General features: G+C 36.4%; 1 protein-coding gene across 1 annotated transcript in view; it reads right to left on the minus strand.

Moving 5' to 3' along the window:
- Positions 1 to 26,397, minus strand: part of SESN3 (sestrin 3) — a 74,905-nt gene that overhangs the window by 17,894 nt on the left and 30,614 nt on the right. Inside the window, exons 2-6 of the mRNA XM_081238786.1 lie at positions 9,292 to 9,357; positions 6,072 to 6,269; positions 4,435 to 4,617; positions 2,191 to 2,427; positions 1,290 to 1,464 (exon numbers count right to left, since the gene is read on the minus strand). Coding sequence (XP_081094912.1) covers positions 1,290 to 1,464; positions 2,191 to 2,427; positions 4,435 to 4,617; positions 6,072 to 6,269; positions 9,292 to 9,357 — 859 coding nt within the window. The remainder of the gene's footprint in view (positions 1 to 1,289; positions 1,465 to 2,190; positions 2,428 to 4,434; positions 4,618 to 6,071; positions 6,270 to 9,291; positions 9,358 to 26,397) is intronic.

Raw genomic sequence — 26,397 nt, forward strand, 5'->3', positions numbered from 1 at the left:
CAGCTGGAGGAAGTCCTCCTCCAGGACCCCTTCTGTCCACACTCCTCCCCCACCACGACTGGGTCCATATACCCTTCACATTCTGCCATGTATTGTAACTATTTCTTTCTCTCCCACTAGCAATGAGAGCCGCCCAGAGGGCAGGAATCATGCCTTATTTAGCCTGGAAACCTTAGTACCTACCACCCTGCTGAGATTGCATAGGGTACAATAAATGTTTGTAGTATGAATAACCAAATAATCAATAACCAAAACAATAAGCTTCTTTATATTTGGCATTTCCTGCTGGTTAGAAGCTCTGAGAAATTATTACTAAATATACCTAATTTGGTAGATAAAATCTTTCATAAAAAAAATCATCAGCGAAATGATAAAAGGGGTTCTTGTTCTTCCTGGTAAGACTTCTGAGAGCTATTGGTCAACGCTATATTTAACAAACAAGTCATGGCCAAATCAATTACCCTCAGGATTTATGAGACTGACTAGCTTTATGACTAGTCATTTTGAAGCCCTCTTTTAAACCAAGGGAACTCTAAAAATAAATGTTATGTAGATTGATGACTTTGAAGGGTTTAAGCTTTCAAAGTCTATTGAGTCTATGCTATTTTAATAACGTTTACTATGTGGTGTTCAATATCTTTTTTAGTCATAATTGGAAAGTTTCCCTCCTATTTCAAAGTCTCTCAGAGTATTAAGGAAAAAATGTGTTCTTAGGACTAGAGCAAAGAAGCCTAGCTTTTAATACAGAATGAATTCTTCCAAATTCAATCTAAGAAAATGACCTAAATAATATATTTTTATAAAATTCCAAAGGTTTCTCCAAAGAAATGCAAATGCAGTGTAATTTTAGAACTAATCTGGAAAAAAGTGGCAGTGTGAGAACAATCCTCCCACATAACTCCCCACCCACAAAAAAGGCAGAGATATTTCTTACAAATTACATCTGTCAAAACAGAATTTTACTTATCATTAAAAAAAATTACAAAAGTAGGATGGATTAAATATTCCTATCTAACCTTATAAGCAACTGGTCTGCTCTGAAAAACATTTTATCCAGGATAGAATATGAACTACAAAACTGAAGTACCTCTCAACTGAATCTGAAATATATTCAAAGATACACCAACATAGGAGGGGAAGCAATGGTATCAGGGTCAGGTAGAGGAGAACTAAATGAAAGGAACGTGGTAGTAAAATCGTTTGGACATATCCATATGGAAAATACTGAAGGTGGTCTGTCAGGGTTCTAAGAACAACTAAAAGGCAAAGACAGTGAAATAAAAAAGCACCTGAATGAGGAAATGAATGAAAAGTATCTCCAGAGACCACAAAAAGACTTTCTTTCTTCTCCTTCTCAAAGCGAGTGGTCATTTCTTCCTGAGATGCCTCTTCATCTTCCCTTTCTTCTTGAAGCCTTTTCATTCTTTCCATTAAGGCCTCTAGCTCACTTAGAGAATCGACGATCTGGAGCCAGAGAAGATAATATTGGGTGTTATTAATATTAAAAGTTCTTCCAGTCAATGTCTCCATCTCCCAGTGTCACCTCATGCATAGTGGCACTAGCAGAGTTATTAAGTTCCTAAGTGGGTTTTCCAGTAACTCCAAAGAAAATCATGTACAAAATCAAACATTTTCAGAAGTGTAGTGTTTTTGCTTCAGCTATAAATACAGAAAGTTTATATGAATGGATTTGTTTAATCTAGAATTCTAGAATTTGGTATATATTAAATTACATTATCACTTATTTTGAAAATTGAGGCAGCCTTATGATTTGTAATATGATTTGTAATCTATTTGCTTTAAAAGCTTCCTTAAGATAATTCAGAACTTCAGGTACAGGTTAAATTTTTACAGTAATAAAAATTATACGAAATATTTCAAGTACATAATATCCTGTTTAATCAGATAAATTCTCTAGTTTTTTTTTTTTTGCGGTACGCGGACCTCTCACTGCTGTGGCCTCTTCCACTGCAGAGCTCAGGCTCCGGACGCGCAGGCTCAGCGGCATGGCTCACGGGCCCAGCCGCTCCGCGGCATGTGGGATCTTCCCAAACCAGGGCACGAACCCATGTCCCCTGCATCGGCAGGCGGACTCTCAACCACTGCGCCACCAGGGAAGCCCTCTCTAGATATTTTTAACGTAGCAAGTTAAAAGGCATAGTAGTAAAGTAAACAGTTAAGAAAACTAACCCCAAAGTTGCTGCCTGTTAGAGATGCATTCTCTATGTTGTTGTCATTAGCGAGATCACACACACAGAAATTGTTGACTGATATTAGCCTGAATCCATTGGAGATTTCTGGATCTCTTTCTGGATTGATGCCACTACCAAAAACAAAGCTTGCCAAAGCATGATAATGTGCCAGTAGGACCACAGCATGTACCAGTTCGGGCAGAGACCAATTATTTTCTCCAGTTTTGACAAGTTTCTGAAATGAGAAAGCAAATCAGAGTAAAAGTGAAAATCATAGAATGCTACAAAGCAATTTTAGAATTGCTTTTAATTTAGAATTAGAATTTAGAATTCCCTTTACAAATGTTTCATATATTAAAGATACAGCTTTGCTCAAACAATGTTACGTTAAACCTATCAAACCTAACAGCAGAAGTACGTCGTGGCTTCTCTGAAATTTCTTATATATACAATGGAACTTCTGCTTCCAAAGCACTTTTACATATTATGCTGTTTTAATAAGGTATTTTAGAGAATCCAAGAACACTGAAGCTACTTTAAGTAGGGAAGGGACTTTAAAGATTCTCTAGCAAAATCATTCATTTTAAGGTTTTAAGGTAGAGACTCTACCTTAAAAATCACATAAAAATTTATTTAGTAAGCTAACTTTTAGTTATCTTTTAGATATCTTCTCTGACGGAGGAAGAACCTATTGCAGATGAGAGAAACTGTAGAATACTAGCTCACATTTGAAAGGACATAAAGAATATCAAAGCACTTTTTTATATGCTATTTTACTGGCTCCTCCAGATGAATGATGTAATCATAAATGAAGCCATTAAAAGCAGTAATCCCTCCAATACCAATTCCAGCTGTTAATCCGTCAGGGATCCTCTCCCATCCATCTCTGTCTATCTGTCTGTCTGTCTCTTTCTCAGTACGTGTGGATGCGTGGGATATGTCCTGCTGTGCCTTCATCCCCCCACCCCACCACAGATGTAAAACTTTCATTTGTTTCACTTCACAGCTAAAACCCCAAACCAAAAAAACTGCTTTTGCCTTACTCTCCATTATTTAACTACACACAAATTTAATATATTACCAAAAGCTCAGGGGAAAAAAAGGGAAAATCAATCATATTCTACCACTCCAATGTAACTTTTACATATCTTCTTTTATTTTTATAAGTAGTATTATATAATCCGAGTATACACACATTTTTCTCTGCTTTTCAAACTTTTTGAAAAGTGCAATATTCATGGGGCTCCACTGTCTTCTATTAATTATTAAGCAGGGGTTATATTGTAGCCCAGGACTACATCTTCATTCCCTTACATGTTCAAATTGCTATAACTTTGATCATATTTTTATAAACAATCCCTAATAGATAATAAAAGTCTGAGAGTATGCATATTGACAAAAGCTAAGTTTGGTTTAACTGGGTAAATGACTAACAAAACGAGGAAAAAACAAAACAAAACAAAACCAAGGACATTTCTGTGTATTAGAAGCAGGGATTTTAAATACCTAAGGCTTCTACTGATAATGATTTAGATGATGACTCCTACTTATTGAATAGTGACCAAGTGCCAAGCACAGTGCTAGGCATATTATACAACAACCTCACCCTGGAGGCCTTTCACAGACACTCCTTTTGAAGGGCAAGTGCTCCAGTCAATCACAGTTCTCTTTCTTATCTAAGTTCTAGTTTCTAGAGGCATGTAAGCATACATACACCAGTGGGCAAATCATTTTTATTTGCAAAACCACTTTTTCAAAATCTTAAAATTATGAAATGTTAGATCTAGAAAAGAGTTTAGAACTCATTTAATCTAGGTCCCTCATTTTATAGAAGGGTGAACTACCAAGGCCCAGAGAAGTAAACTTACTAAAGGTCACAAGCTTGTGGGTAACAGAGTTAAGAGACTAGAACCCAGGTATCTTATCCTGCTAGTGCATGTTCTTTCTTCTATCTACTGCTTGAAAATAGGAATCAACTTTTCTTATAGCTACTCGCTAAAGCACTAGTATAAGCTAATTACTGACTACTTGAAGAGAAATATTCATTTACATTTAAATTAAACCCACTGACATTCTAAATTTATCTTTTCTACACATATTAATACACTATTTTTTATTTTTCAAGTTCCTAATATGCAAGCATTTAAAATTAAGTCTTAAGTAAAATACTTAACTAAAATTAACTCTTAGTGAGAATCGTTAGTAAACTATTTTTTTTTTCCCCAAAAGAAACACTCAGTACCTGAATGTGCTCTTTTGTGATCAGCCAGGGTCGGTGTGCTAACAGCTTGTTTATTTCATTAAGATTTTTCAGTCTTTGTGGTACATATTCCAAACCATTCAACCACTCAGCAATACCTCCTGTCTTTAAAAATTCATCCACATGCATGTTTATTAAGTAAGAACACTGATGTCTAGCTGCAGCCTAAAACACAAAGAAAAAAGTTAGTGGATAAAATAGTCATGGTATGGTCTTATTCTACTATTACTAAGCCAATCACTGAGATAAAGTTAATTTTTATAGCTAATAATTCTTTTCTTACAAAATCCTCTTCCTAAAACTTTCATCACAATGCTGTCATAGATTCTTGAATCAATACATAAAGCTGATACTTTATATAAGCTAATGTCACAAGAAGCCAATTACTTCCCATCCAGAAGTGGTACAGGTCAACCTAGAACCCATTTTCTATTTATGTTAAGGAAATACATGTTCATTTCATTATGGTAAATGATAGCAACTGTATTCTACTTAAAAAGCAATAAAATCTCATTAACTTGTATTGTAGCAATTCAGAATGTATGCCAATTTGAGTATTTCTCGTACTCCCTTTGAGGTAACTGTGAATCAGCCTTATCTGTGCCCATCCTCCTATCGAGGTGAAACTGAAGCTCACTGACCCTTTCTTTCATATGTAAGCCGGAATCAGCCTTGATAAGTTGGTAAATCCATGCAAAACAGACTTTTCACCTCTCATTTCCTCAAGGCTGCTTCTCAGTTAAACAGTATTGTCTTATTCTATTTTCTACATCTTATTTCTCTCTTCACTGATGACCATTCTAAGTTGGCTTTCGGCCTTACTGTCATCAAAACCTTAAGCTGAGTAATCTTTGTCAAGTTCATCATTTAATAAAACACAGGATGCAGCCTTTTTTTGTTGTTTAAAACTTCAGTGAGAGCATAAACAAGTTAAACTGGATAAAAACTAACTCTTGGCTGGCTCTGCTCACTCTGCCAGCCCAGCCATTCCACTAACCTCTCCAAATATATAGCACTTGCATCTTATCGTCTTCTTTCCTCCAGCAATAGTCCAACTGTAGCATTGCTTCTACCCTTATTACACCTGCTGCCTATCACCCCAATTTATAATTCCCCCCCAAACATTAACTAGCTAACTAGTTTGTACCAAGTACTAAACTTAGAAGTATTAGAGTTCACTTAAGAATTCTTCTCTTATCCAGAGCCTCCTTTGGTGCTGGCTGATACTTTCCTCTTATTTGGCCAAATTAGTGATGTTCACCTTGTAAAGAATGACTAAAATGGCACAAACAACCTGTTTTATATTAATAATAAAAGAAAGCTATCAGGAGCCAAAACAAAACTTGTGGGCTACTAGAGATATTACTTTGGACCCTACAAGCATCTTTAATCATAAGAGATTAAACATGGAAAATAACTTTACTAATAATTAAATGAGAAACATTCAGTACATTAAGTGGCTTAAAGCATTCAAAATGTATCCAATGGACTTGGAATCCAAAAGTCCACAGGCTTTTTCAGTTCTTATTTCTACCTAATTATACTTAGCTGAGCACACACATATAAACCTAGGAGGGAGAGGGACCAAGTGAGGATGATGTCACGTGAACACAGCCCACCATGATGGCGATGTAGTGCCGGTGCGGTAGAGGAAGGGGGCCGTCCATGCGCAGCATGTAGAACTGGCTCCTCAGGAAGGACTCCAGGTACTGCGTGTGCAGACTCATGACCTGGGTGATGTTGTCCAGGCGACCGGATGTAGAGTATTCTTCCACAAGAAAGTTAGTACGTTCATCCACTGTGTTTGCTTGGACAACCTTCCAATCAAGAAACAAAACAATATCATGATTTTTGTAAACACACCCTTGGTTTACATACATTATGCCATGACTGAAGCAAATGAATGTTCTTTTTATATTAACAGACACTGAAATTATGTAGTTGCTCATATTAGAAACAGAAATGAAAAAGAAAGCCCATGCATTTTTGGCTCTGGGACAATTTATTAAACAACAAATGTCAAATTATCAAACATTATACACACAGCTATGAAATTGGAGAAAAGAAGCTCCCATCTGCTTTGCCAGGCACATAAGGCAAAACTAGGGAGGCAAAAGCACTGGCATCTGATTACATATATTTACAATTTTATCTCAATAGCCTATGAAGATACTTAATCACTATATCTTAAGACAAGTATTTTCAGACTGATCCTTTGCTTTTTTTCATTATTCAACATAAAAAAAACTTTCTGCAGTCTTTTTAGGGACAAAGAAAAATATGATAATTTGTAGGAAAGTGTTAATTGAAAAATTAATAAGGACACTAGAATTCCTATTTTGAGCCTATCATATTAATTACTAAAAACAAGGTAAATTATTACAATGAACATGCTTCATTGGAGAGAATCAAAAGAGCTTTCTCAAAAATAGATTATTTACATATAGCTTTATAAACAATGACAGCTCGGGCATCATACCAAGAATTGGCTCCGAAGGTGTTAAGAGCTTATTAGCACCTCTTAGAAGGACCCTGCTCTGTGGGAATTAATACACATCAGATGTGTATTTCTCAGATTGGTTCATTATTTATTGGTATTTTAGAATTAGAGTTCTAGACCTAAGAAGAATGTGTCCCTTATTTCAGATAAGGAAACAGACTCAAGATTAAATTCAACTCATACAGCTATTTAATAGCAGAGCCTCGTCTAAAATCTAATCTCCTAAAGTCCAGACTCATGGTCTTTCCAAAGACTCACACTGCTCTTAAGAAATTCTGTTTACTTTTCAGGGCTGGCTTCACAGTCTCTTCTGAAAATAAGTACAAATTATACAAAGACACTACTGACTGAGGAAAATTTAATCCCAAAGGAAATGTAATGTTTGAAAAGTGTAAATTGTGAGGAAATGTTAATTACAATGGTGTAAAAAAGAGGCAATTCCACTTTGGCTCATTATAAAACCAAATATATTTCCATTTGCCCGTTTCCTCCCATTTTGTCAACTACAGGGAACCAAGATGATAGTTAAAAATATGACAGGATCAAGATAAACTACATATAATTAGGGACAGAATATTTGTTGTTTTTGTTTTGTTTTCCAGCAGCAGATTCTTCTGTTTAACTGATGCCTAAAATACGTTAATAGATTCATATGATGCCTGAAAACAGCAGCTGCTTCTGCAAACCAGATTGTCTTCAAATACATACTGTGTAAATGGCTGTGTTTCAGGAAGTCTTTATATATATATGAGGCAATCACTCTGCTAAGAGCAACCCTGTGCTCTATGAGGGAAATAGGACAAGCACGGCAGTTTCTCTAATGAATGGTCACCACCTAGATCAGCCACAGTCACTGAGCTCCTGAAACATTACTGTTAACTTTGGAGTTTCATGTAAATGGTAAGGTCACTAAAAAGGCAAATGAACATGATGGAATTGCTGACTGTGGCAATGACCTGGCATGTATTATTACTCAAATTCTACTCATCCCTTCTTTTAAGCGTTGCCAGAAACATAATAGGTACTCTATAAATATGTGTTGACTAATTTCTGAACAATAAAGGAATAATGCTGGTGCTTTTTTTTTTTCTTTTTGCGGTATGCGGGCCTCTCACTGTTGTGGCCTCTCCCGTTGCGGAGCACAGGCTCCGGATGCGCAGGCCCAGCGGCCATGGCTCACGGGCCCAGCCGCTCCGCGGCATATGGGATCCTCCCAGACCGGGGCACGAACCCGTATCCCCTGCATCGGCAGGCGGACTCTCAACCACTGCGCCACCAGGGAGGCCCAGGTGCTTTAAGATAAATGATATCTTTGCAGCCAATAGTAAATCAGTATATATAACCATAGTTAATATGAATTACTAACTCCTTGAAGCATAGAAAAACTCATTTAGTGGTCCTTAAACTTTTATTAGCCCAAGTATAACTTAGAGGCATCTAGGAATCTACAGGTCCTAAACATTGCTGTGATCTTTCATAGAGATATATATCCATTAAATAGGTACACAGGGCTTCCCTGGTGGCTCAGTGGTTGAGAGTCCGCCTGCCGATTCAGGGGACATGGGTTCGTGCCCCGGACCGGGAAGATCCCACATGCCGTGGAGCGGCTGGGCCCATGAGTCATGGCTGCTGAGCCTGCGCGTCCGGAGCCTGTGCTCCACAACGGGAGAGGCCACAACAGTGAGAGGCCCGCGTACCGCAAAAAAAAAAAAAAAAAAAAAAAAAAGGTACACAAATCTTGTATTGATTATAATCTCCTTTGTATCATTTTACATCCTTTCTTTCAACATTTACCATCTTAACTTCCCCCCCTCACCAAAGGTGCAGCTTGGAGTGGAGATTCTGTGACATTCTGTCCCACCAGAGACTTAGAACCAAATGAAAAGATTAACTACTAGCGATACAATATCATGTTTTCTTCAACAGGTTTAGTTGGGACACTCACTTTTTCATTTCAAAATGTCTTTTCTTAACATTTATGTAACCTCTAATCACCATGAAACACTAGCCATTTTAAATCTTAAACCTTCAAAATAATATTGTTTTATTATCGTTAGCAGCTTTGTTCAGAAAGGTTATATTTGAAATCAAATATGGTAAAATTTATATTATTCTAACTTTGCAGTACTACCTAACTCCAAAATAAGAAGGCAGATTATTACACGCACAGTCTTTTAAGTGAAGTTGAAAAGAAAATACCTCTGTGGTTTTCTGACATATAAATAAGAAATAAGAGCAAAACACAGGTTTACTTCCATGTTTAAAAAATGGAGATATTCTTTGACATAATTAAGCTATTTTTTAAATCACATTTTATGTATATTAAGACATCAACTTACTTCCTTCTCTGGAATAAAGGCACTTGGTCCTCTTGTCAAGGGTTGAGATACTCTGATTCTTTTATCCTGTTTTTAAAAGAAAAGTTTTATGTATTAATGATGACTTTCTATGTAAAGTTAAATTGGTGCAGATTGACTGCTAAGGTACTAAAATAAATGGAATAAATAAATAGAATTATGTAAAATCAGAGTAAGTGTTAGGTTTTGGTTCCCCACCCCCACCCCCACCCCGCAAAACACAAACAACAACAACAAAAACCCCATATGGCCATTGCATGACAAGATAATGGAACAGACAAGCTCCTACCACAGTGCTGGGTACACAGGGGGCTCCCCAAATGTCATTTCCCTCAGTAACACTCTACAGCACCATAGATATTTTAGCCCATATTTGACGTGACTGAAAACCATCAACCTCCATAATAAAATCATATCTAATAGTATACTAGTACACTGTTAGACCTAAGTTTGAAAGCGAAAGGAAAGGTTAAATTCTAAGAGGATTACATACAATTACCCAAAGCAATGATCTGACTTGTGTTCTTCTTTCTGAGTAAAATAGGAATAAGCATATTTAATATAAAGTTTTGAAGCTTTAAGTAAGAAAATGGTAAACCTTGGAGAAGCAGAGGTTAATTTAATCTAAGAAATGGAGACTATAGCAACCCTTATTGTTCCACTGGTATACTATTTAGTATTAACAACTGCTAGATTGCCAGTGGTATATCTGAGTGTTTATTTTTTTAAGTTTTTAATTTTTTTGTTAAATTGCTTTGGTGTCCCCATTCAAGTACAATTATCTGTAAGTCAGGAAAATCCAATCAGGGACTAACTTCCTTCTCGGTAGGCATGATAAAGAACTCTCAGGCTTTGAAATACTTTTTAACCAGCAGAAGAGATAGGAGGAATGGCCACTTAATTTTCTGTAATAAAAGTGATAGCCTAAGGTTCTGAAATAGAAACCCTCCAAAGTCATTACATAAAAATAAGGACTATGCCATGGTTTATAAATATTATAAAGACTGGGAAACTGAAGAACATGGGAACAGATGTCTGCTGGAAGGGAGTGTTAATATTAAGCTTGCCACCAAGCCCTCCTCAGGAAACTGCTAAAATGAGGAAGCAGCTCTAGGTGATTCCTGAGGATGGCAATAACTATTTCACATGACCTTGTGTCCTGGCCACAGCCAACTAGACCAATCAACACAGAAGCTGATCTGCAGCCCACGAGTGCCTTGATGAAAAAAGTTCTACCCAGACAGAGCTGAGGGTAATTGGCTGGACCAGTAAGATTCTAGAGTACTAGAGTTATAGGAAAGTAATGTAATCTGACAGAGAAGAGACACAAAATAGCTCTCAGAAGCAGAGGCAAAGAGAAAACAATGAAGCAGCAGCAGAGTGGCATCAACAGATACCAGCCTCTATGGGAAAACCACTAGAGTTTCTACAGATTCACAAGAGAAGAGCCTAATCATCTCTTCTTTCTCTCGCTTCCCCCTCCCTCTTTTTTTCTCCACAAGGTAACCTGAATTTTTTTTGTTCCTTACAATCCAAGAGCCTACCAAACACAAAACAGTTATTTAAATCCCTTACTTCATTAGGAAGCAGTCAGACATTCAACAATTCTTTGAGAACCTAATCAGATACCGTGATAGACTGAAGACATAGGGTGAGCAAAACAGATATGGTCCTTGACCTTGGGAGCTTGGCACACAGTCTTCAACAATTTCAGGGTTCTACTGAAATAAATATATTAAACAATGATCATCTCAAACTGCTAATGTTTCAGAAAGAAGTAGGCATCTAGGTTATATTTGTGAAGTGATGACAAATAGATCTCTATCTACTGGTGAAGTACATTAGAGGATTCCATGTAAAAAGGAATAATTTAGAATTTCTAATATTGGTATTTCTTGTCTGCATCAACTATCATCTAGATTTACCTGGAAAAATAATTTAAAAGAAAATAACAGATTTCTTCCCTTTGCTAGCCTTAGTAAATTATAGAAAATAAAATTTCCAATACTCTCTATATAGTATAGCTTAATGCGCTAGTATGTGAAAAGCAATTTCCTTGACAGCTGATCATTTCAAATAAACAAAGCAGTCAGAGGAACTGATTGTGAGGACAAATCACAGGTTTGAGGGGAAAAATATCAATAGGGAGATAAGTGGAGGCTTTTATTTATGTGCATAAAAATACATAAAATTCAGAGAAAATACAGGGAGAGAAAAATAAACTAAAAGTGTACACAGGGACTTTGGAGAAAGAGAATGATTTATTACTAATATGATTTATTTATAAAAATCATTACTTGATATATTTATCAACTGAATTTACCTTTAAATGTCTGAAATAGTTATTTTGTCTACAAAAATATTTTCTGTAATAGCAGATAATTAAATCTGAAATATAGTTTCATCACAAATGGAACTGCACACTACTGCCCTTAAAAGAATATAACATCTATTAATTTTAACCAATTGATAAGAAGCAACTGACACGATTTCATTTGTGTCAACATTCATTTGTTCATTTATTCAGCAAATATTCACTGAGCATTCACAATGTGCTAGGCACAGTGGGGACACAAAAAAGGAGCAGATTGGCAAAAATGCATTAACTTTATCATATGATATAGTCCATAGCAGATACATATACAAAGTGATATGGGAAGACATCATTTTATTAATTATCATTTACTTAGTCATTTTCCAATAAAGTTATGTAGAGTTTTCACTATTATAAATAATGCTATGATGAATATCTTTGTATAAAGAGACTTGGGGGCACATTTTGTGGTATTAAGATGGTTTCTTTAGAAAGATTCCCAGATGTGGATTTACTAGGGTTTAGGTTATAAATCTTTAAAGTTCTTGTTGCATACTACTAATATGCTAATGGAAATGTTCTACCAATTCTATTTTCATCAGCTGAGAAAATGTTCACTTAACCCACTAACTTCAAAAGTGAAAAACAGCCTTCAAAAATGTGTTTGAAACTTTTAATTGTATACATATTTGAGGTAAAATTCCTTAAGCAGAGTTGTGATCAGATCTGTGTTTTTAATAATACAATTCTGGGAGTGATGTGGTCCCTGGGCCAGAGACAAAAAACAAAAACAAAAACAAAACAAACAGACAAAACAAAACAAAAAACCAAAAACCACCCTAAAACAAAAAACAAGGGCCTCCCTGGTGGCGCAGTGGTTGAGAGTCCGCCTGCCGATGCAGGGGATACGGGTTCGTGCCCCGGTCCGGGAGGATCCCATATGCCGCGGAGCGGCTGGGCCCGTGAGCCATGGCCGCTGAGCCTGCGCATCCGGAGCCTGTGCTCCGCAACGGGAGAGGCCACAGCAGTGAGAGGCCCGCATACCGCAAAAAAAAAAAAAAAAAAAAAAAACCCTAGCTGGGAAGCTAGGGCAATAGCCCAGGGGAGAGATGACGTGGCCTCACCTAAGAGAGCTACTTATACACTGAAGAGAAGGGAAAACTAACATTTTAAAGTTATACCATAATGTATCCTTCTTCGGTTATATTTTTTAAGTGGCGTCACTATTGAAAGGATCAGCTTACTTCCAGCTTCTGTAAAAGAAGCATATTTTCTGGTGAGGACTCTACTATTGTCTCGGTTGACTGTTTTGCATATTTATATGAAGGTGAAAAAAATTTTTTTTACAATCAAGGCAGCTTGTAAATTCTACTTAAAACTCATTTTCCTGAAAGTTTATTCCCCACCTACTTTCTATTTCTGTATGTTTTTAAAGTTGATAAAATATGGGCTTCCCTGGTGGCGCGGTGGTTGAGAATCTGTCTGCCAATGCAGGGGACATGGGTTCGAGCCCTGGTCTGGGAGGATCCCGCATGCCGCGGAGCAACTAGGCCCGTGAGCCACAACTACTGAGCCTGCGCGTCTGGAGCCTGTGCTCCACAACAAGAGAGGCCGCGATAGTGAGAGGCCCGCGCACCGTGATGAAGAGTGGCCCCCACCTGCCGCAACTAGAGAAAGCCCTCGCACAGAAACGAAGACCCAACACAGCCAAAAATAAATAAATAAATAAATAAATAAGACCACATATTAAAAAATAAATAAAGTCTTAAAAAAATTGTGGTAAAATATATTTAAAAAAAAATAAATAAAGTTGATAAAATAAAACACAAAAGAAATAGGATAGCACCATATCCAAAAGATTCCCTTTACAACCATAAGCTGGAGTTCTGGTCCCCTGTAATATCTTGTAATACCTTTCCTCAGCTTTTATTTCAAATCTAAAATTCCCAAGGACTGGGTTCCTACTTTATTCATGTCCTGATTCACTTTTCTGAAGTCTCCAGACCTGTGTTGCCTTATATGTGGCAGCCATCAGCCACATGTGACTACATTTAAATTAATTAAAATTAAATAAAGTTCAAAATCCAGTTGCTTAATCATGCTGGTCACATTTCAAGTGCCCAGCAGCCACATGTGGCTCTTGCTCCTACTGTACAGGCCGGTGCAGGCAACTCCATCAGAGAAGGTTCCACCATCACAGAAATGCCGCTCGAGACTACATCTGATTTTCTTTTAATCACATCTTCAGGCATTTTAATGCCTTTTTGAAATGTTAAATGACTGCTCTGCAGAGTTGTTGGTCTGATGGTCACACCTACTGAATCCCATAACCAAGCATCTTAATGTAATTGCAGAAATCCTCTCAACCGAATTGAGAGTGAATCCAGACAGAAACAATTCAGGAAAAGAAAAAAAAAAAAAATCAGCCAGTTCTGAAAATCTTTGTCTCAATGTCTGCACATATTACAGTCTGCAAAAAAATATCAAGGACTTTTTTTTTCCCCTTTTAAAAAATTATGGTAAAAAAACACATAACATGAACTCTACCCTCCTAACAAGTTAAGTGCACAGTACAGTACTGAAAACAGATGTCCAGGACTTTGTCATCTGACATAACTGAAACTTTACACCCACTGAACAACAGCTGCCCACACTCTTCAGATCCCAGCTGAGATGCTACCCCTGCAATCATCAGTCTTCTCACCTCCATGGACAATTTGCATCTGCTTCTTGCTAGGCAACTCTCCCCTAGCTCAGCTTTCCTAGCACTGAACCATCCAATACACTGACTTCTTTGAACACTTCTACACTCTTCCTAGACATTCCTTGCATTTCCTTCATTGACATTCATTCTCTCAAGTGAGTGTTCTCGTCCATAGCTTCCATCTTCTTGATACAAACAAAACTCTACTGAACTGTTGAGCTTCACTATATTGGGGGGAGGAGGGTGGAGCAGATTAAGGAGAGAGAAGGGCATGTGATGTAAAAAACAAGCAAGCCCTGCGACTGACTGCTGCATCTTTGCTATTGAGCTCGGAGCTAGCTCTGCTCTGCCCTTCCATCTGGCTTTGGGGCATTTTGAACTGTTGGGGCATTTTGGAACCTTAAAATCAACATGTTTCAAACTAATCTCCTACCCTAAACAGGTTGTTCCTCACTCTCCTCTATAAGTTATAAATCACCACACAACACCAGTAACTCTGGCTCCAATTTACAGAGTTATCTTTGACTCTTCATCCTAGGAATCTGCATTCAAACAGCCGCTAAATCCTATAATTGCCTTTTCCCAACAAAATCTTTCAGTTACCCTTTCCCCAGCTCCATCTCAACCATAAGAGTGTCTCTCATGCTGAGAAATATTTTCCCCTCACAGCTGAGAATCATGTCCATTCCAGGCCCTTGCTTTTGAGGAGATAACACATAAAAATGTAAAAAAACTCGCAAAGTACAAGACAAAATAATATCTCATTTTTTATTTTTCTTCTGTCAATTTTCCCTAAAGCACAATAAAACACCCCAAACTGGAACAGCTGTAATATACTTTCTCAACAGATGCTACTCTTAATAGAAGAATTCCAGGGTTGTTCTATATTAGAAGTGAAAGTAACCCATAGCTACAGTAATTTTGAGGTATAATATTGCCATGTTTTCCTCTCTTAAGTATAAAGCTAATATCTTATCCTGGGGAATATGTGACTTTGATCATACTAGTGAATCTTACACAATGACCTTGAAATCATAAACCTTGTTTCATTTCTGTGAAAAAATAAAATGAAAAAACAAGTCCTGGATTTTTTAAAAACTGTACTTTCCATTACAGTATCCACTAGTCACATGTGGCTCTTTAAATTTAAGTTGATTAACATTAAATAGAAGTTAAAAACTAAGTGTCTTGATTGCACCAGCCACATTTAAAGTGTATAAGAGCTACATGTAGCTAGTGGGTACCAAGCTGGACTTTTCTATCATTGCCAAAAGTTCTATGGTATAGCACTGCTCCATAGCATTGATTAGTCTTGATTTCAGCTACTCTGATAATGCAAAGATAAAAAATCGTTAAAAATTCAGGAATGAACATAAGCAGAATAAACAAGTATTAAGGTAATTTCATAGAAATATAAAAATTATTTGGATAGTAAGACTGGAAAACCAATAAAACCAACAAATTAACGACAATGGCAGAAAAGTTGGCAGATGCCATTCTTCAGAGTCTTAATTTGATGGCAACTTTCAAATCACTAACTTAAAAAGAAGAAAGGAAATTCTCTAAAATGTTGACTCATGTTAAAAATAAAAGGGGGTATAAAATATTTAAGAAATTTTAAACAATAGTAAATTTAATTGTGATTTGTCTTCAAATATCTTAGACAGCAGTCACAGTATTTGCTTAAATTTTTTTTTCCATAAAATCCTACAATTTTAATCAAGAAAAAAACTAGTTATAAAATAAGAACTGATACTTTTTATGTATCAGTTCCATGTGTCCTAAGAGATTATTTTACAAGGGTTGTGATCTCAAGAATGCTACATAAGGAAAGTTTCTTTTTTCAGATGTGCTATTATAGCTGAAAGAAGTTATGCTTGAAATTCATCAGGTGAAATTATGCCTATTAAGTAATTATGTGCTGGAAAACAAAACACTAAAAGGATAAAGATGAATTATATTTAGAAAATTGCTTATTTTGACACTTAACTGCTAGGCAATTTACTAGATCACTTTATATAAATTAATCCCACTAGAAAATTACGTGGACGTTAGGAATTCTTAAAATTATGAGACTTTAGAGGTAATCAGCAAATTACTTGCCCCTAAAAAGCCAACTGCTAAGGAGAATTAATTGCTGCATTTTAAGCTACTAAATATCTTTAAAATAAATTATTCAATTTAATTTTTACATTTCTCTTCTTTAGTTTATTTCATTAAAAATGAAAAAGCAGAAAACATACAAATTCTATCCATTAAAATGTAAAAGCTGCTTATGAATTTATATCTATGGGAGACAATAATATTGAGAGTAATGTGTATAATTAACTTTACATACAGACACTAAGAGGTTAAAAAATGTGTTCAACATATAAAAAATTCTGGCAAAACAGAAATTTGACTCCACTTAACATACTAATCCCTCAATTTTTGAAGATTTTTAAAGGTATCCTTAGAAGATAGTTTAATAGCTTCAACATTTTTTAACATACTGTAATGACAAAATATCTTAAGTATAAAACACATGCCCCAAATAAAAATTTTAATTGTGACTATAAGAAAGTTAACTGCAATTATCAATACAAACAGTAAATTACAGTTGTTGACTCTCCTTCTTTTCTTTTTAGATGTTCCATTTTGGCAGAAACCACTGCAGAAAGGGCAGAGATGGGTAGGTGGCTCTATGCTATGAAATAATGCTGATGTCATCTTTTTATTCCTTAGCAGACAATCTCAGGAATAATGACTGGGTTTATAGAAATTGATGACATTACATATTTCAGAAGGAAAGGGCAAATGGAAAAGAACACAGAGATATTCTAAAAACTGTCTATCCCTAAATGAGAAAAGGATGGGTTTTAAATTAGATTAATTGTAATAGATTTTTAATTTTATAGTAAACTCAAATTTAAATGTCTGTCATTACCTGGAATATATATTACTTCCCACCATCCCAAAATGGCCTAAAAGACTATTTAATAAAATTGTGACTTCTCCTACTCTAGGTTAAAGTATGTATTGACCTTCAATACAATAAAGATATGTATTATAATAACTAACTGAGATCTAAGGTCATTTAGTGAGAAAAGATTGGTAAGCAGAAAACAGCAATAGCATCAAGGGCAAGAATCTTACAAATCACACAACATCTCTTCTATTCCTTGGAGATAGAGTGGTATAGGGACCCCAAGAGCACCAGGAGCCCAGCCCCACATGTAGGGTGTGGCAGAAATTTGCAGACACTCTTAAGAGCACTTGAAATTCCCCATCGTAAGTGGGGAATCCTGTCTCCAAGATCCTGAGATTTCAGTTCCCCTTCTAACCAAGCTATTAAAACCAAGGCTACCAAGCCCTTCCTGCAACAGCTCCACCTCTGGGTATAGTCACTTGAGGAACACTGCAAAGATCTTGTCACTAATAACATGAATTTCAGCCTTCTTCAACACATACTGAGTAAGATTTTTAACTTGAAATCTCAAAACATTTCCACTAAAAGTACTGCATTTATCAATTTCCCTACCTCCTCATTCCCCTACTAAGCTGTCTGGTGCTACTGGGTTGGGACAGTACCTTGTTCATCTTGGAGTATTTAAACTTTAGTATGGTGTATGGTGTCAGGTAAACTTCAGGTCCATTTCTGAAAGTTTTACATAACGGCCATTTGAATAACAGCATCTCTTTTCAAAAACTGAGTTACAGGAAATGAATTAAGCAACTCTCACTAAAAAAACAAAAAAGCTTGGTGTGCCATTTGGTAGGAACAGTTAGATAAATTTTGTTTTTCTAACCTGTGGACTTAAAGATAAACAAACTCACCTACTGAGTACTCTGGAAACAGTAGCCATGAGTACTACTATTACTAGTAGAAATCAGCAGTAATTGTTGTAGTAGATGCAATTAAGTATGCAAAGATAAGTGGACCTCATCCTAGCACTAAAAGAATTAAAAATAAATATCCATAGAGCAAAGTTTCTAAACTTTGAGTTTCTAAATGAGCTTCCCCTTGGCTAGTAACAAAATCCCTTAAATTTTACTCATTAGAACACATGGGTGACCCTGTTCAAAGTGCAGGCAAGTTTTCATATTTACACCCTGTCTATGAAATAGCAAACTTCTAAAAACAAAGGACCACAAGTACCCTCTACAAACACAGAGTGACACAAACCTACAAAGAAGAACAAATATGGGCTTAGGATAGCCTTTAAACTACACCATTAGCTAATCCTTTAAACTGAAAGTAAACCTAAAATCATGCTCAAGTCCAGTGCCATCCAGAGGCAAGTAGCAAGGAATGCACCTCATTTTCCACTTTCCATGTAATACCACAGAGTAGCATAAATCAATTAAGTTAGGTTTACTTGTAAATTAAAAATTGGTATTTCTAATATGGCAGACCTTCTCTGTGTCCTGTGGAAGTTAGACAGATTTGAACCAGCATTTTCTGAGGCTCTGCCCTCCCTTTTTATCTCTATTGAAATTCTACCCATTCTTCCTCTAAGACCCAGCTCAAATACCAACTCTTTTGGTCTTCCTCCACTCCCACCAACTCTCAAGCTCTTCTAGTAATTTAAATCTATTCTTCTTAAGATTCACAATTATATTTTGTTTCTCTCTTATAGCTATTAACATATATCATTATCTTATCACTCCCTTCAGACCATAAGTAAGCTCTTTAAAGAGCAAGATCAATTTCTAACATGGTATCTATAGCATTACAGTACAGCAACATGAAAATAGTAAACGCTCATACATTTGTTGAGTTAAACTGAGGAGACAGGAGTCTGGTACAGGCTCTTGCATCCCTTTTCTCTTCCTTCAGCAGGGAAGAGCATCCTGTGGACTCGAGGCAGTTCTCTGTACTCTTATTGAGAAATACCAATAAGTTAAACTAATAACCACAGTCCTGGACATCAATCTACTACCTTCCTTGTACCCTCTGGGCCCCCTATGTGACAAATATTCACTTTTCTCCATTTGTTTATCTTTTTATGTTGTTAAAACAAGCAAGACCTGCAACTTCCTATAATTTGTACTACTTTCTTAAAAACCAGTAATAATATTGCCTGCCGTGACACTGATCTTGAGCAACAAAGGCTCCTATAAAAGCTTTTAAGTGTTAAGCACTTTCTTTAGAGATGCAGAATGACAAAATATACTCGTTGAACATGCTGTAAAATTTTGGGCTAAGGCCAAGAAAATGAGAAGAGAACTATGCCTTGTACCTGAGATAATGCAACTTCATAAAAGCTACCTAACTCAATCCTTCCTTATTAACATATAGACAAAACACTTTTCTACCACTAATTATAAGATCACTCCCCAGGTCCCACAAAAGTATTAAGAAGTGCTTTACTTCCATACAAACAATTTTTATTCATTTAGTTATTTTTGGCTGTGCCGCAGGCTTGTGGGATCTTAGTTCACCAAGACCAGGGATTGAACCCAGGCCCCTGGCAGTGGAAGTGCAGAGTCCTAACCACTGCACCACCAGGGAATTCCCTCAAACAATTTTTAATGTTCTGTAATGTGTAATAGTAAAACTTGCTTTTAATTTTAGAAAGCTTTACCTATTAAATTATGTTCCAATTAGATTAAAAGAAATAAAAATTGGGAGTTTTTGAAATTAAGACTCCTATTAGAGACAATTATGGTTACAGAACATTCTAATATTACTCAGTATATGGCTGATAGCTACCAGTCTTTTGGAGAAACAAAAAATATGCTGTGAATGTAGTTACCTGGTATATGAAGGAAAAGTAGAGTTTTAAGTCAAACATCTGTATTTAGTATCTACCACCCATGTTGTAACAAAATCAAAAGGGCTCTAAGTTACTCTAATGAAACAGAATGACAGGACAGTTTCCAGGTTTTTCAAAACACAATGATTAACAAAATACAGGTCACTTGCTCAGCTTAGAGGAATAAGGGAAAAAAACATTAAATACAATTGATTTCTAGAGATTTTCAAAACAAGCATTTAGCCATTTGAAAAACCAGTACTTCTTTATACACTGAGTTGTTAAAAATAACAAGAACTCATGCTCTCATTTAAACTGAGAAAGTACCTTTCACACAGCCTGCCAGGAACACAACTGAGCAAATTAAAGTATGTTCAGTTTTGCATCGAATTATATTAAACTTCAGTTTCAATACAATTGAAAAGAATAGAAGTTTGAAAGGAACAATTGCGTTTTAATTTTTGCCTATAATAGAAAATAGGATTTGTCTCATGAACTTCATCTCTTCATCTCTATTTTGTTAATCCCTAAATCTATTAACAGAGGACTACAAAACTGTGCTTTATACAGGTAAACTTAAAACCTGTTATAATCAGAATTAAAACCAGTTGTTATGCTCATGTAAGTAGATGGCTCACAAACTTTTTGATATCAGAACCTCTTTATATTGCTAAAAATTATTGACCCCAAAAGCTTTTGTTAATGTGAGTGATATCTAGCAATAATTATTATATTAGAAATTAAATCAAAGAAAAAATTTAAATATTAATTCATATAAAAATAAAAATAGAATAAACCCATTACATTTTAACACAAATGAATTTTTTTGAAACTACAGTTTCCAAAACAAAACAAAACAAATTTACTAAGAAGAGTAGCATCATTATACATTTGTGCAAATATCTGGCTTAATTAAAGAAAACGGGATTCTTACATCCACTTCTGTATCCAATCTGTTTGTTGTACAACATGAAGAAAATCCAGCCTCACAGACACTACATTAAGACTTGACAAGTAGTAGCTTTTAAGTTTGTTGGAATGTAGAATCTGAAACCACATCAATAAACTTCTTACTCTGTTACATAAAAATCCATTGGTTTGAGATTGGTTCAAGATGGTGGAGTAGGAGGACGTGTACTCACTGCCTCTTGCGAGAGCACCGTAATCACAACTAGCTGCTGAACAATCAAGAGGAAGGCACTGGAACTCAAAAAAAAGATACCCCACATCCAAAAACAAAGGAGAAGCAGCAATGAGATGGTAGGAGGGGTTCAATCACAATAAAATCAAATCCCATAACTGCTGGGTGGGTGACTCACAAACTGGTGAACACTTATACCACAGAAGTCCACCCACTGGAGTGAAGGTTCTGAGCTCCACATGAGGCTTCCCAACCTGGGGGGGTCTGGCAATGGAGGGAGGAATTCCTAGAGAATCCGGCTTTGAAGCCTAGTGGGATTTGACTGCAGGACTTTGACAGGACTGGAGGAAACAGAGACTCCACTCTTGGAGGGCACACCAAAGTAGTGTGCACATCAGGACCTGAGGGAAGGTGCAGTGACCCCATAGGAGACTGAACCAGACCTACCTGTTAGTGTTGGAGGGTCTCCTGTGGAGACGGGGGGGTGGCTGTGGCTCACTGTGGGGACAAGGTCACTGGCAGCAGAAGATCTGGTAAGTGCTCCTTGGCGTGAGCCCTCCTAGAGTCTGCCATTAGCTCCACCAAAGAGCTAGGTAGGCTCCAGTGCTGAGTTGCGTCAGGCCAAACAACCAACAGGGAGGGAACCCAGCTCCACCCATCAACAGACAAGCGGATTAAAGTTTTACTGAGCTCTGCCCACCAGAGCAACACCCAGCTCTACCCACCACCTGTCCCTCCCATCAGGAAGCTTGCACAAGCCTCTTAGATAACCTCATCCACCAGAGGGCAGACAGCAGAAGCAAGAACTACAATTCTGCAGCCTGTGGAAGGAAAACCACATTCACAGAAAGATAGATAAAATGAAAAGGCAGAGGGTTTGGTACCAGATGAAGGAACAAGATAAAACCTGAGAAAAACAACTAAAAGAAGTGGAGATAGGAAACATTCCAGGAAAAGAATTCAGAATAAGGATAGTGAAGATGATCTAGGACCTCGGAAAAAGAATGGAGGCAAAGATTAAGAAGATGCAAGAAATGATTAACAAAGACCTAGAAGAATTAAAGAACAAACAAATGGAGATGAACAACACAATAACTAAAATGAAAAATACACTAGAAGGAATCAATAGCAGAATAACTGAGGCAGAAGAATGAATAAATGACCTGGAAGACAGAATAGTGGAATTCACTGCCATGGAACAGAATAAAGAAAAAAGATGAAAAGAAATGAAGACAGCCTAAGAGACCTCTGGGACAATATTAAACACAACAACATTTGCATTATAGGGGTCCCAGAAGGAGAAGAGAGAGAGAAAGGACCCGAGAAAATATCTGAAGAGATTATAGTCGAAAACTTCCCTAACATTGGAAAGGAAATCGCCACCCAAGTCCAGGAAGCGCAGAGTCCCAGGCAGGATAAACCCTAGAAGAAACATGTCGAGACACATAGTAATCAAATTGACAAAAATTAAAGACAAAGAAAAGTTATTGAAAGCAACAAGGGAAAAATGAAAAATAACATACAAGGGAACTCCCATAAAGTTAACAGCTGATTTCTCAGCAGAAACTCTACAAGCCAGAAGGGAGTGGCACAATATATTTAAAATGATGAAAGGCAAGAACCTACAACCAAGATTACTCTACTCAGCAAGGATCTCATTCAGATTCAATGGAGAAATCAAAAGCTTTACAGACAAGCAAAAGCTAAAAGAATTCAGCACCACCAAACCAGCTCTATAACAAATGTTAAAGGAACTTCTCTAAGTGGGAAACACAAGAGAAGAAAAGGACCTACAAAAACAAACCCATAACAATTAAGAAAATGGTAATAGGAACATACATATTGATAATTACCTTAAACGTGAATGGATTAAATGCTCCAACCAAAAGACACAGGCTCGCTGAATGGATGCAAAAGCAAGACCCATATATATGCTGTCTACAAGAGACCCACTTCAGACCTAGGGACACATACAGACTGAAAGTGAGGGGATGGAAAAAGATATTCCATGAATATGGAAATCAAAAGAAAGCTGGAGTGGCAATACTCATATCAGATAAAATAGACTGTAAAATACAGAATGTTACAAGAGACAAGGAAGGACACTAAATAATGATCAAGGGATCAATCCAAGAAGAATATATAACAATTATAAATAGATATGCATCCAACAGAGGAGTACCTCAATACATAAAGCAACTGCTAACAGCTATAAAACAGCTATAACAATTATGAATAGATATGCATCCAACATAGGAGTACCTCAATACATAAGGCAACTGCTAACAGCTAAAAAAGGAAATCAACAGTAACACAATAATAGTGGGGGATTTTAACACCTCACTTACACCAATGTACAGATCATCCAGACAGAAAATTAATAAGGAAACACAAGCTTTAAATGACACAATAGAGCAGATAGATTTAATTGATATTTATAGGACATTCCATCCAAAAACAGCAGATTACACTTTCTTCTCAAGTGTGCATGGAACATTCTCCAGGATAGATCACACCTTGGGTCACAAACCAAGCCTTGGTAAATTTAACAAAATTGAAATCATTTCAAGCATCTTTTCCGACCACAATGCTACGAGATTAGGAATAAATTTCAGGGGAAAAAAAGTAAAAAACACAAACACATGGAGGCTAAACAACACGTTACTAAATAACTAAGAGATCACTGAAGAAATCAAAGAGGAAATAAAAAAATACCTATAGATAAATGACAACGAAAACATGATGATCCAATAGCAAAGATCAATAAAACTAAAAGCTGCTTCTTTGAAAAGATAAACAAAATTGATAAAACTTTAGCCAGACACATCAAGAAAAAGAGGGAGAGGACTCAAATCAATAAAATTCAAAATGAAAAAGAAGTTACAATGGACACTGCAGAAATACAAAGCATCATAAGAGACTACTACAAGCAACTCTATGCCAATAAAATGGACAACCTGGAAGAAATGGACAAATTTTTAGAAAGGTATAACCTTCCAAGACTGAACCAGGAAGAAATAGAAAATAAGAACAGACCAATTACAAGTAATGAAATTGAAACTGTGATTAAAAATCTTCCAACAAACAAAAGTCCAGGACCAGATGGCTTCACAGGTGAATTCTATCAAACATTTAGAGAAGAGCTAACACCCATCCTTCTGAAACTCTTCCAAAAAATTGTGGAGGAAGGAACACTCCCAAACTCATTCCATGAGGCCACCATCACCCTGATACCAAAACCAGACAAAGATACTACAAAAAAAGAAAATTACAGATCATTATCACTGATGAATATAGATGCAAAAATCCTCAACAAAATACTAGCAAACAGAATCCAACAACACATTAAAAGGATCATACACCATGATCAAGTGGGATTTATCGCAGGGATGCAAGGATTCTTCAATATATGCAAATCAATCAATGTGATACACCATATTAACAAACTGAAGAATAAAAACCATATGATCACCTCAATAGATGCAGAAAAAGCTTTTGACAAAACTCAACACCAATTTATGATAAAAACTCTCCAGAAAGTGGGCATAGAGGGACCCTACCTCAACATAATAAAGGCCATATATGACAAACCCACAGCCAACATTGTTCTCAATGGTGAAGAACTGAAAGCATTTCCTCTAAGATCAGGAATAAGGCAAGGATGTCCATTCTCACCACTATTATTCAATATAGTTTTGGAAGTCTTAGCCTCAGCAATCACAGAAGAAAAAAAAATACAAATTGGAAAAGAAGAAGTAAAACTGTCACTGTTTGCAGATGACATACTATACATAGAGAATCCTAAAGATGCCACCAGAAAGCTCCTAGAGATAATCAATAAATTTGGTAAAGTAGCATGTTACAAAATTAATGCACAGAAAGCTCTGGCATTCCTATACACCAACAATGAAAGATCAGAAAGAGAAATTAAGGAAACAATCTCATTCACCATTGCAACAAAAAGAATAAAATACCTAGGAATAAACTTACTTAAAGAGGTAAAAGACCTGTACTCAGAAAACTATAAGACACTGATGAAAGAAATCAAAGATGACACAAACAGATGGAGAGATATACCATGTTCTTGGATTGGAAGAATCAATATTGTGAAAATGACTATACTACCCAAAGCAATCTACAGATTCAATGCAATCCCTATAAATTACCAATGGCAATTTTTGCAGAACTAGAACAAAAATCTTAAAATTTGTATGGAGACACAAAAGACCCCGAATAGCCAAAGGCTTGAGGGAAGAAAACGGAGCTGGAAGAATCAGACTCGCTGACTTCAGACTATCCTACAAAGCTACAGTAATCAAGACAATATGGTACTGGCACAAAAACAGAAATATAGATCAATGGAACAAGATAGAAAGCCCAGAGATAAACCCACAAACCTACGGTCAACTAATCTATGACAAAGGAGGCAAGGATATACAATGGAGAAAAGACAGTCTTTTCAATAAGTGCTGCAGGGAAAACTGGACAGCTAAACGTAAAAGAATGAAATTAGAATACGCCCTAACACCATACACAAAAATAAACTCAAAATGGATTAGAGACCTTAGTGTAATACTGGACAGTATGAAACTCTTAGAGGAAAACATAGGCAGAACACTCTTTGACATAAATCACAGCAAGATCTTTTTTGACCCACCTCCTAGAGTAATGGAAATAAAAACAAAAATAAACAAATGGGACTTAATGAAACTTAAAAGCTTTTGAAAAGCAAAGGAAACTACAATCAAGACGAAACAACAACCCTCAGAATGGGAGAAAATATTTGCAAATGAATGAACGGACAAAGGATTAATCTCCAAAATACATAAACAGCTCATGCAGCTCAATATTTAAAAAAAAAAAATCCAAAAATGGGCAGAAGACTTAAATAGACATTTCTCCAAAGACGAAATACAGATGGCCAAGAAGCACATGAAAAGCTGCTCAACAGCACTAATGATTAGAGAAATGCAAATAAAAACTACAATGAGGTATCACCTCACACCAGTTAGAATGGGCATCATCAGAAAATCTACAAACAACAAATGCTGGAGAGGGTGTGGGGAAAAGGGAACCCTCTTGCACTGTTGGTGGGAATGTAAATTGATTCAGCCACTATGGAGAAGACTATAGAGGTTCCTTAAAAAACTAAAAATAGAATTACCATATGACCCAGCAATCCCACTACTGG

The sequence above is a fragment of the Mesoplodon bidens genome (genome assembly GCF_964165515.1).
Source record: "Mesoplodon bidens genome assembly, chromosome: 7".
NCBI lineage: Eukaryota > Metazoa > Chordata > Mammalia > Artiodactyla > Ziphiidae > Mesoplodon > Mesoplodon bidens.